The sequence below is a fragment of the Hippocampus bargibanti genome, linkage group LG01, assembly GCF_051943395.1.
Source record: "Hippocampus bargibanti isolate YZ-2025 linkage group LG01, ASM5194339v1, whole genome shotgun sequence".
NCBI classification, from domain to species: domain Eukaryota; kingdom Metazoa; phylum Chordata; class Actinopteri; order Syngnathiformes; family Syngnathidae; genus Hippocampus; species Hippocampus bargibanti.
In genome coordinates, this window is record NC_142734.1 from 4,420,285 (window position 1) to 4,432,589 (window position 12,305).

General features: G+C 40.8%; 1 protein-coding gene and 1 long non-coding RNA gene across 5 annotated transcripts in view; one reads left to right on the top strand and one right to left on the bottom strand.

The window, feature by feature from the left end:
• LOC148902793 (uncharacterized) overlaps window positions 1-12,305 on the bottom strand; it is a 32,587-nt gene that overhangs the window by 4,224 nt on the left and 16,058 nt on the right. The gene's annotated exons all lie outside the window — the stretch shown is intronic.
• On the top strand, window positions 1,360-10,789 carry tp53inp2b (tumor protein p53 inducible nuclear protein 2b). 4 transcript variants are annotated; one of them, XM_088991025.1, is made up of 4 exons: window positions 1,360-1,641; window positions 4,627-4,994; window positions 6,492-7,059; window positions 8,198-10,789. In XM_088991025.1, the coding sequence occupies exons 2-4, from the start codon at window positions 4,871-4,873 to the stop codon at window positions 8,448-8,450; spliced, it is 945 nt and encodes a 314-aa protein (XP_088847151.1). In that variant the 5' UTR covers window positions 1,360-1,641; window positions 4,627-4,870; the 3' UTR covers window positions 8,451-10,789. The 4 variants fall into 4 exon arrangements, with proteins under 4 accessions (XP_088847151.1, XP_088847132.1, XP_088847141.1 ...); XM_088991006.1 differs by having other exon boundaries at window positions 1,369-1,641; window positions 8,195-10,787; XM_088991015.1 differs by having other exon boundaries at window positions 1,369-1,637; window positions 8,195-10,787.

Genomic DNA, 12,305 nt, shown 5'->3' on the forward strand with positions numbered 1-12,305 from the left:
AGATCAAAAAGCTCCCAGCCCGTTGCTATCATCTCTCAGCAAAGACATAAACACTTGACTATAACTTGTAGACAAAAACTATTTTAATTAGGTGTTGCAATGGAAGTCAGATCCTGGTACACGCAACCATCGTGGGTGCGGTTTATTTGGATCTACTTTGTGACATTCGCTCATGTAGCGATGTGTAATTACTTGCATTTTTAAACATCCCGATGCCAGGCTGAAGTTTTGACATGTTATCCATCCACCCATTTTTAATTTATTTATCCTCACAAGGTTTGCGGGCATGCCACAGCCTATCCCAGGCGCCTTGGGGCAGTCGGTGGGGTACACCCTGAATTTGTTGCCAGCCAATTACAGGGCACAGAGAGGAACAACAATCTTCATACTATCTATCTATCTATGGTCAATATATATATATATATATATATATATATATATATATATATATAGATATATATATATATATATAGATATATATATATAGATAGATCATAGATAGATAGATAGATAGATAGATAGATAGATAGATAGATAGATAGATAGATAGATAGATAGATAGATAGATAGATAGATAGATAGATAGATAGATAGATAGATAGATAGATAGATAGATAGCTTAAAGGTACAACTTCCTCCTCTTAATCAACTACAAGACATCATTGGTCAAGGCATGTAACAATTTTCAGATGCAAGTGCACAAACGAAATATCCAAAGGTCAAATAATACGAAAATAAAGAGCAAAAAGAGAATAACAAACATTAACTTCCAGTAACTCTCTAAACAGTAACCCAAATCTAACTGTACAGTGGCGCTATGCAATTATGCACAACCCTGTGTGCGTTGTCACTCCAGCTCTGTACTCACTTGAACCACTGTTTCTGATCTATAATATAATCTCCGGCGCTCAAGGACACTTTGTGGCGCTCAAGGACAAACAAATAAAATTACTTGTGAGCAAAGTAATTTCCCTCATCAACTTGACAAAATAATTTGTTCTCGTGAATGGTACGTTGCAATGACGCTTTCAGTATCGATGCGAGGTCATTCTGAGTTTTGTCCCTCGCGGGCCCTCATATAGCGCAGACCGTGTGAGATGACTGACTCAGAGTCAGTAACCATCCCCCAACTTTGCCTTGTATACAATAGCCGCAGCAATGCGTGCTGCTGGTCAGAGATCAGCTAGGTCAAGTCCTTCAGTTCTCTCTGGGTGCTGGTCGAAAGTCTCCGCCCCAGCCCCGCCCCCACTTTTACTGTTCGCCACAATTCCAGCTTTTGGCTTGTGGCCGATTTTGATTGGTCCGCTGGTTTCTTGTGGGCGGGACGAAGGCGTCTCCTGCGTTTTGTGATCTCACAATCAGCTGTTTTGTACGTTCTACATACTGATCTGAGGATCAGCTGTAGGCAGCAATAAATAGGAGGAGAAACCACAGAGGAGGCTTGAAAACCTGCAGATGTTATGATCTGAAACACTGGTGTAATATTTTACACGAAGCTTTTCTTCTGAGAAGAAAGCCTTTTATTTTTATACGATGGTGTTTTAACTACCTCTCTTAAAGGCTATCTAAAGCTATGCTTTAAAATTTGTAGTTCTACTGTGTGTCATCTTGTTTACAACTTGACTAATATTGCAAAGGCAGGTAAGCCGCTTTCTCTATTGTATTTTTTTCGTCGTACTCTCTACTTTAGCAAATGGCAGATATGAAGATGAATTTTCACTCGACATTGTTGAAAAAAAAATCCATCGCTTATTGTCACCTACCTGCACAACATAAAAATTTTAATGCCGAGTGATTCAAAGCGTATTTAGCGTTTGTTTTTTTAACGCCTTTTTTCTCGGACGATGACAGCAATCTGCATTGTGCATCCGCTGTTGTGCAAGATGCACCAATTGCTCGATGGCGGATGTTGATGTTTTCACAGAGGCGGACATTTGAGGTCAACATCGCTGTTATTTTCGACGTTTTGTTGCGTCGGCCGCGTCAGCCTCAACTGTCATTAGTTTGATCCTTCAAATGGAGGGTTTACACGGATTATTCATCAGTAACCTGGATACTATAACCCATACCAAAGTCTGCCGCTAGCTGGCTGGCTCCGCATTCTGCCGTCGACTTGTATTGCTAAAACAGAACGACCGATGCTATAGTTTCGCGTAACAAATTTATCGCTCATATATTAGACGGTGGTCGATACGTAGAATAATGACGCTATGTTGAATACAGTAGAACGTATTTTTCACGGCGACCGTGTCGGACAATTTCGCTGCGTTTTATGCCTGGGACGTTTTTCCCCGATTTCGTGACGTTTTTATGACGTAAATAACTTGTTTTCAATCTCGGGCCACGCCTACTATATAAACCCCGCCCCTAAAGGCAAATGGGCACTTTTCATCTGTAACACCGTGTTCGTGTGTCGATAGAGATATCGCCGTAGAATTGAATTTTTAATCGATGAGTCGTAAAATAGACTTACAAGGACTTTTGGAACACCCTCTTGAACAACAAGTGTGTGGATATCAGTTTTTCATTGGATTGGATTTACCTTTATTAGTCTCGTAGTGGAGACATTTACATTTCATAGCAGCAAAGTTATGAAAGCAAGATGAAATGAATGAAAGAAGTAGAAAAACTAAATACAGGAGCTGCTGAAAAGGCAGCCACTTTCGCGTCGCCATCTTGAAGTCAAAAGAACAAAAAAAATGACATGACTAGTGTTGTTTGTCGCAGTGAACCCAATTCAACTCAATAAAAAGCAGTTTGGCACATAGTGAGCTAATCTTGACAATAATAGTGTCAATTGTTTATTGCCACTCCCAGTTGATATTAAACTCTGCTATCTTAATGGTAACAAACAAGGCACAATTTCATAGACGGCTAAAGCTGCAGATTACTGTATATACCGTATTTTCTGGTGTATAAAGAGCACCGGAATATAATGCGCACTCCCAATGAATGATGTATTTTTAAACTTTTTCCATATATAAGGCGCATTGAACTACAAAGGCCCACCTTGGCCCACAAATATTATATATAAATACATAAAAGTTTTCTAAATGTAAGGTACAACACATTACAAGAGGCTGGGTTTACACACTACTTCATCTACAGGGGGAAATGGAGTCGATGGCTGCTGACAGTAGTTGCGAGACCTCTTGTGGCTTAATATTACATTACAGATAAGGCGCACCTGTGTATAAGGGTTAATCCAGGGTTTTGAAGAAAACCAAGGATTTTGGGTGCGCCTTATACACCGGAAAATACAGTAGTTTCCAGTGGACCCCAAAGTTATTCGCGGCACATGTGATGACCATTTCAAGTCATTCACTTTTTTTTAAAAATTCTACAGTGTTTACCTCATTCACCTTTAATGCTCTCTAAATGTGTAATTTCTGTGTGTTGCTTAATGTCATTCACCACTCCCTGTTGTTGCATTCCTTACACAAGCATTTTTTTTAAATCACACATCCAAACCTTGTATTATCATGGGATCCAATGAAAGATCTGAAACAAAACTTGACTTTATATATCAATATATATTTGCTTTGTTTTGACTCAAGGAGGTAATAATTAAACAAATGATATGATTATTTGGGCTGTTAAAATTAACCATGGTGTTGAACAAATGAAATGTATATCCAGTATTCTCTCTACATGACCGGTAAAAACGATTCTGTAGAAAAAAAAAGATTTTTGACTGTCTGTGTAGGCTCTTAGTCGTACAGGAGTGGTACATCGAGGATAAAGTTACTTCAGCTGTCATCAGTACCTCTTTGAATGTGTCGGACATTTTGCTCCTTATCCAAAGAACTACGTCAGTAAACTAAAGTTGTGCTGGCAACCCTAATGGAAAGAGGTGGCAAAGTGCTCCAGCAGAAGGAGGTCTGGCACAGCCACCTCTGTCCATTAGGGATATCTATAGGGCTAGGGTTACCAGCACAACTTTAGTTTGCTGATGAAGCTCTTCGGATGAGGAGCGAGACGCCCGACACCGTCAAATAAGTACAGATGACGGCTGAAGAAACCTTTTCCTCGACGGACCAATCTTGTACGACTGATAGCCTACACAGACCTAACCTAGTCTAATCTAGGCCGATAATACAGTGTATCAGCTAGCTATCTATGAGCTATATGGCTATCTAGGTGGCTAGCTATCTATCTAGCTATCGACAGTATCTTTTAACTGGCTATTAGCTAGCTGGATGGCTTTTCTCTCTATTTGAGTTATTCCGGGCTATTGGATATCTATTAGCTATCGACTAGCTGGCTAGCTTTCTATCTATTGACTTTCGGGTTGAGTGTGGCTGCCGCTGCTCACCCACAGACAAACTTCATCCTGTGACTGTAAAGTGACCTTGAGAGTTTTGAAAGGCGCTTACAAATGAAAAAAAATTAAATAATAATAATAATAATCTAATCTAATTCAGGTCCACATAATATTTATTTGTGGTGGTTGTATTGAAGCAAACCAGAGCTATCATTCAAACAAGAGCGAAACCACAATGCCTGGGTTTTGTTTGGAGGGATGGCAAAATGTTGTCTTTCTACCACTATTTGATGATGAAACATTTTTCTAAAATGTCAGTAACACAATGAGTAACACCATTATTATCGTTTGCTCTCTTTCAGGCCTTTGCTCCAAACCAAGTGAACCCTTACATTTGCACTACTGAAGCCCATCCTACCTTCATCCAAACCAAGATTCAGTAAAGGGCTTGGAGTCAAAGCAAATCAAAGTCAAACACAGTAGTAATAATAATATTACACCGCTTCAAGTCTTAAGTGAAAACAAATAAAATTCAAAGGCAGCTAGAGCTTTTTATTTATTATTAGTATTATTTTTTTGAGCGTCAAGTCTTCAAAACTTAAGGCCATGTTTCAACGTCTGAGCAACTTGCTGTTTGGGGAGGTAGAAGAAGTGGCAGCTGAGCTGAAGGGACCTAGTCCCTGCGTGACAGAGGCCGACGAGGAAGGATGGATGCTTGTCAACCTGCCTGGTGAGTAGTAGTAGTTTGACTGCACGATAGCCTCGGAAAGTAAAGTGAAATACGACGCCTGCTAAATTGAGAAAACTAGTGACATTGACTTTAACTCATTCACTGCCAGACATGTGCAAAAATGTGTCCACTCCAGTGCCAGGGTTTTTGTCATTTTCACTCAATTTGCAGGACCCACAGAATATTGAGGTTTAGGACTATATAAACATTCAATACAGCGTGAGAAACCTTACACCAGGGGTTGGAAACCTATGGCTCTCGAGCCATTTATGGCTCTTTTGATGATTGCATCTGGCTCGCAGATGAAATAAATTATTCTAGCTTTTTCACTGCTCATTTCCTGTTTGGGCTACTGTTGGCAATTTTGATTGAATTGTATTTACCTATGTCGGCCATTGCTGTCGAAAGAGGTAAACGCCCCCGTTTTGAAAAAAAAAATGGTGAAAATAAAAAAAAAGCTGACGAGTATTGTACACTTAAAGGACAACCGACGTCTCCGGACAAGTTGTGTCCATAATAATAATCCATTTCATTTCTAAGCGCCTTTCAAAACTCTCAAGGACACTTTACAGTCACGGGATATTTTCTTGCGTGCAGGTGAGCAGCCGCAGCCATTCGCGCCAGCGTTCACTCTGCCCGATAATAATAATAATAATAATAATAATAAAAATAAATATTCATTATAATACAACTATCAATACAACATTAATAATACATTGGATTTATAAGCGCATAATTTGTAAAATGGCTTCAAATGACTTCTACTGAGCGTATTTTACAAAGATTCCACCGCATATAGCTATATTTTACGTTTTAAGACTCGCGCTGAATATTCCGGAAGTCTTGTTTTTGAGTTGGTGACGAGTCCGTACGTGACGTCACCGAAGGAACGCCCCTGACCGAAAAAAGGACACATTGTAGCAGTCCTTCCATCATGTCAATGCATTTGCAATGCACACAACTTGTCCGGAGGCGTCGGTTGTCCTTTAAAGAGCGCAATCGCTGTCCCCACTTCTATTGAACATCATTCTTTTGAGGCGATGTGGAGGGTGTATATGGTCAGGAATTGATCAGGTACAACAGGCCCAGGAGGCAAACCTACTTGAGTTGTTTTCAGGCAGACAATGGAAGGATGCAGTTCATTTTGAACATGAACCTAACTCCTTCTTGTTTATGATACCAATCATGACAAAGTGGTTTCAAAAATGTCTGTCTTCAGATGCCACTCAGACAACAAAAACGAGGAGAACTCATTCAAAACCCAAGAGGGTCAACAACTAATGATGTGACTCTTTTATGTTTTGTGTTTTCTTGCTCCCTCTTCTCCCCTTTCACCCTGATTTTTTTTGTACACACCCTTACATCCCCCATACTGGTATGCGTGCGCGTGCGTATGTGATTGCCAAAAAATGATCCCATCTACCCGCACGGCATTTGCATCAAATACTCCCCACCTCCAAATTATTGGCATCCCCATCCCTGATATCATGCGCTTAGATGCGTCTGGTTGCATGATACAAGCCGACACTGAGACTGAGACACAGGCCCAGTTTACTATTACATACCCCATCTCAGACATTAACCAATCAAACCTGGAAGATGCTCAAACACGGACCGAATCCGTAACTTCTAGTCCCCGTTTACCAAACAAGCGACGGAGGACACGTATCAACCGAGCGCAGGGGACAATATTACCGACAGACCCCACGGTTTGTCCGAAAACATCAAACTCAGGCGTCACTACATTGTCAAGACGGGCCAGACTGTCCACAGCCTCCTCGACTTCTCAGTCGACGTCTCCTGCTGGGAGAGAGTGTGGGGGCAGCGGGGCTAGCAGTAGGGCAGGCTCCGAGAAAGGCTGCATGGATGAGAGCTGGTTTGTCACCCCTCCCCCCTGTTTTACTGCAGAAGGAGCCACGGCAGAGACGAGCCCCATGGAGGACCTGCTCATCGAGCACCCCAGCATGTCCGTGTATGTCTTGCCGAGCAACCTATCCATGGTCTCCAATGGGAATCTCTCTGTGGTGGGCGAGGAAAGCATCCTGAGCATGGCCAGTAGTGTGAGGTGAGGAATTCAACGACCAGCATAGTAACATCATGACCAATGTATGCACTGTGATCTGAATAAAGGTTATTCTAATTTAATCTAATCTAATCTTGTCTTCAGGGAGGTTTAATTTAGACGGTGTTTAGAACAGACTTCTTGGGCAGATACCACGTAGGCTTAATCGTGCTAATTTAGTGAAACTAGAGCCTGGGATAGACAAATAGAAGTAATCAGAATGGCTTTAGGGAGTGGTCCACTGCTCCCCCAACTTTAAATCAGGGATTTATCAGAGCAGGGGTCCAGCACATGGACCTATCAGAGAAAGGGGGTGGGCACACGGACCTATCAAAGCAGAAATCTGGCACGGCCACCTCTGTCCATTAGGGATATCGCACCAGGGTTACCAGCACAACTTTAGTTTGATGACGAAGTTCTTCGGATGAGGAGTGAAAGGTCCGACACCTTTAGAGAAGTCCAGATGACGGCTGAAGAAACCTTTACATCGACTGACCACTACTGTACGATTGAGAGCCTACACAGATTTGACTAATCTAATCTTGGCTTCAGGGAGGTTTAATTTAGACCGTGCTTACAACAGACCTCTTAGACGAATACCACATAGGTTTAGTCATGCTAATGAGGTGAAACCAGAGCCAGGGCTAGAGCAATAGAGGTAAACAGATTAGCTTCAAGGAGTGCTCCACTGCTCCCCAACTTTAGAGGAAGGACCAGGGGATGGGCACACGGACCTATCAGAGCAGAGGTCTGGCACTTCCACCTCTGTCCATTAGCGATATAGCCCCAGGGTTACCAGCACAAATTTAGTTTGCTGACGAAGTTCTTCGCATGAGGGGCAAAAAGTCCAACACCTACACAGATGTAGGTGTTGTACAGATGACGGCTGAAGAAACCTTTTCATTGACGATGGACTACACCTGTACGACTGAGAGCCTACACAGACCTAATCTAATCCAATCTAATCTAATCTAATCTTGGCTTCCGGGGTTTTAGACAGTATTTACAACAAACGATACCACATAGTCTTAGTCATGCTAATGAGGTGAAACCAGTACCAGGGATAGAAGAATAGAGGCCTACACAGACCTAATCTAACTCAAACAATCGCATTTACCCGTTGTCTCCCATCCTACAGCAGAGTAGCCGAGCCAAGTGCTGCTCCAGCCACCCACACCCCCGGTCCTTTCAGGGTGAGTTTTGGACCTTATGTCCAGCCTAAAGTCGCCCATGTGGCCAGAGTCCAGCGCAGCAAAGCTCGGATGGAAAGTCGCCACCTGAGCCGCAACCGCATCCATCGCCAAAACCGCACCAGGGAGCAGATCCCCCGTCACCCAAGTCGCGCTCGAAACACCTTCCTGCACCAGCCTAGCAAGCGTAACTTCCGCCACTAGACTCCCAGAGGAACTGGGGGACATCATTTACTCTGAGGGCATTAAGAGATCATAGTCAACTTTATACGCATTCGTTGCATTCAACTTTTTAACTAATTGGGTTTGTAATACACTTTAGACTAATTGGATTCTCTCTATTTTGCAGTGAAGCCCTCAGAGCAGAACTGATTAGAATTTAACTATCTTTTCTGCAATGTCTAAAAAAAAGCAACACATTGGTCATGAAAGTTTAATTCAATATAAAGCCCTTTTCATTCCCTCTGTTTAGTAAAATGTATTGGACTCTTTCCCAAGGCGCTTTTGTTTTTGCAACAGTAATGAGGTATAACTTCATGACTCATTGAACATGAATGAGCGATCTTCTCAGATTGAACAGACAAGAAAATTGTGGGAATTATGCGTGACTTGGCTGAATTTTTTTTTTCTCGCAACGAAAGCAGCTCATCATTTACTCATAGCATTACGATACCGTATTTTCCAGTGTATAAGGCGCACTCCCAAAAGGATGGTGTATTTCCAAACTTTTTCCATATGTAAGGTGCAGCGGAGTATAAGGCGCACCTTCAATGAATGACAAAAGTTTGCCTTGCTCTAGAATCAAAACAATGGCTTCAGATTCGGAGAAGATGCTTTCTTGTTACTTATCCAGTTATGAATATGATTCAAATAGTTCTGAAGAGGAAAGCATAAATGTTTGCAATCGATGAAAGAAGTCCTTTCGTATCAATTTCGAGCCGTCATGACTCCAATGGAGCGTCCCAGAAAATTCACAAGATGGCGCCCAAGTTCCGTTGGAAATGGGCTGATTTGTCTGCTGATTTGTGTCAACTAGTATCAAATAGTGGTCTTGGTGCAACACACAACGATTCACCATTGCGTTATTTATGTGTTTTCTTTCTAATATCGCCATCAACACGAAGTTTTCAGACCAAACAAAGTACCCAAAATGCATTGCTTGTGTCGCTTTCTCGGTCAGGGGCGTTCCTGACGTGACGTCACGAATCGTCACCAACTCGAAAACAAGACTTCCTGAATATTCAGCGCGAGTCTTAAAACGTAAAATATAGCTATATGCCGTGGAATCTTTGTAAAATACGATCAATAGCAGTCATTTCAAGTGATTCTACAAATTATGGACACAACTTGTCCGGAGGCGATGGTTGTCCTTTAAGTTAGCTTTTTAATCAAAAACTAGTGAGGTTCATTATATATTTGAGTCAAATATTTGGAGATTAGCCTTGTGCGTATGTGTCGCAAGTGTGTCGAGACCGGAATTAATGGTACAGCTCTTGACTTCGTTTTGTTGGTTTTGCAAATATGTGCATGGTTCCATCAATATCAATCTGTTCATGAAGACAAGATCAATACATTCAAACTTAGCACACGGCGTGATAATGACCATTCAATTGTGCGGCAGAAGCAATGTGCCCAGCACACACCAGCCACAGTGTGCGCTGTGATTCTTTACTTTCACGAAAAAGTGTGATGGTTTGATGCATAACTTCCTTTTTTTTTTGCTTCACGAAAACTTTTTGGGGGTCTTTTGAAAATCACCACCCACTATTTGTTCCTGTATGCATACCAAAACCTTTATCATTGTCCAACTAGAGGTTTAGCTTAATGATATGTATTAAACAATATTAAACAATGGTGCTGAAGTGTAAAATATTTGTACATTATTGGGAAGATGGATGTAACGTTTGCACAGTCATTCATTTTTGTGAGTCGAATGTTTTTGTGATGTGCTGTGCGCTTGTGTTTTTTCTTTTGGTGATTCTTTCACTTGCTCCCACCCCCTCAAAAAAAAAAAACAAAAAAAAAAATATGATAGCAGTCCTTTATTATTCTTGTAAATATTCTAAGAAGAATTGCAAGTAATCTGTTGGATGGCAAAGCTCGTGAACGCTCCCTGCATCCCTTTGACTGCCCTTTTCAAAATGGAAAGGGCTGCATCCATGACCCCCCTGACCCCCAATTTGAATCGCATTTTACTGAGGAGCACAATGAAAATAACTGAGTCGAGGCAGTGCAAGCATGCCTACGGAACACCTTCTCGAAAGTCCGCTTGGACATCCAACAGAATTAAGGGTGGACTAGTGATATTTCACAAATCTTTATAAAGTGAATTGCAGTTTTTTTTAACCACCCATGTTTAATTATTCTTTTAAACTCATTCACTGCCAGACGTGTGAAAAAAGTGTCCACTCCAGTGCCAGGGTTTTTGTCATTGTCACTCGACTTCAAGGACTCACAGAATATTGAGTTTTAGGACTACCTCAACATTCAATGCAGCGTAAGGAACCTTAGACTCTTCTTTCATCAGGAAAAAAAAAGAGTTAACTCGTAAATGAAATGGGTCTGGAGTTATATGAGCTTGAAATGAGGGCAGCTGTCCAAAATACAATGCAATATAATGCATTGTATGTATATATATATATATATATATATATATATATATATATATATATATATATATATATATATATATATTATATATATATATATATTGCATTGTATTTTGGACAGCTGCCCTCATTTCAAGCTCATATAACTCCAGACCCATATAATTTAGGAATTAACTTTTTATCTGATTAAAGAAGATCCATGTTAGCGCTTTGTTCCAGTTTCAGCTGTTGTTAAAACGCTATATATACCAATGTGTATGTATTGCATCGTATTTTGAACAGCCGCCCTATTTTCAAGCTCTTATAAATCCAGACCCATATAATTTAGGAATTACCTCTTTTTTTCCTGATTAAAGAAGAGAGCCTAAGGTTAAGCTGCATTGAATGTTTATGTAGTCCTAAAACTCAATATTCTGTGGGTCCTGAATTTCGAGTGACAATGACAAAAACCCTAGCACTGGAGTGGACACATTTTTGTCTGGCAGTGAATTAGCTAATGAAAGTATAAATGGATATTAGTCCCTCCCACCCTGTTTATAATACAGTATGTGTTGTGTAGGGGAGAGACATGAAACTGAAATCTTGATGAGATTAGAGCTATGTGTGCAAATTGTAGCTGGATGTATGCGCATGTGTATACAATGCAAAGCTCAAAAAATGTATCCTGCTTATTTTTGTTTTTATTTGTTTCCACGTCTGTTATCAAGTAGGAAGAAAATGTGATGGGTGTGGTGTGTGTCATCTTTGGAAAGCGTGCATTCGGAGTAAAAGACCATCAAGTGAAGACGGAGTGGTCATTCTATGTGTAAAGAAATCAAATTATTTATCTGTGTCATATATGCTTGTATTTTTTCTCAACAGTAGTTAGAGCTAGGATGTTGAAAAGGAATGTCTGCTGGGGAGTTCTCAGATGTTTATGTTGTGCCCTGAAATGATGGCAGCTTACCAACACGTGGGCTTCGTTTGATTGGCCCATGCCACATCTCTAAAAGAACACACATCCCCACGAAATGAAATATTCTACACATCCAAAGTGGTGAATCTGATATCTATGGTTATCGTGCCTTTCACTTCTTTCTGCATGGTGTTTGTGATTTTTTTCCTACCCTATCACTAAAGTGGGCAGTTGTCTACAGACAGGCAAAACCTATGCAAAAATGAAATCATGGGTATTCCAGCATCCATTCAAAAAAAATACAGGTACCCACCCACCAATCCACTCTTGAAACAACACAATAAATGCTCAGGTTAATGCCTGAATCCCATGTTGTTGTTTTTTTTTTCATGTAGGGGGAGCCAGACCGATGACTAATGACTCATATGTCGAGAAGCAAAAAATGAATGCCCATTTATTTGTATTCTATTTACAAGTTATCTCTATATTTTCTATTAGTCATCTATTAGCTAGCTAGCTAACTTGATCTACAGTGAGACCTCAACTTAAAAACAC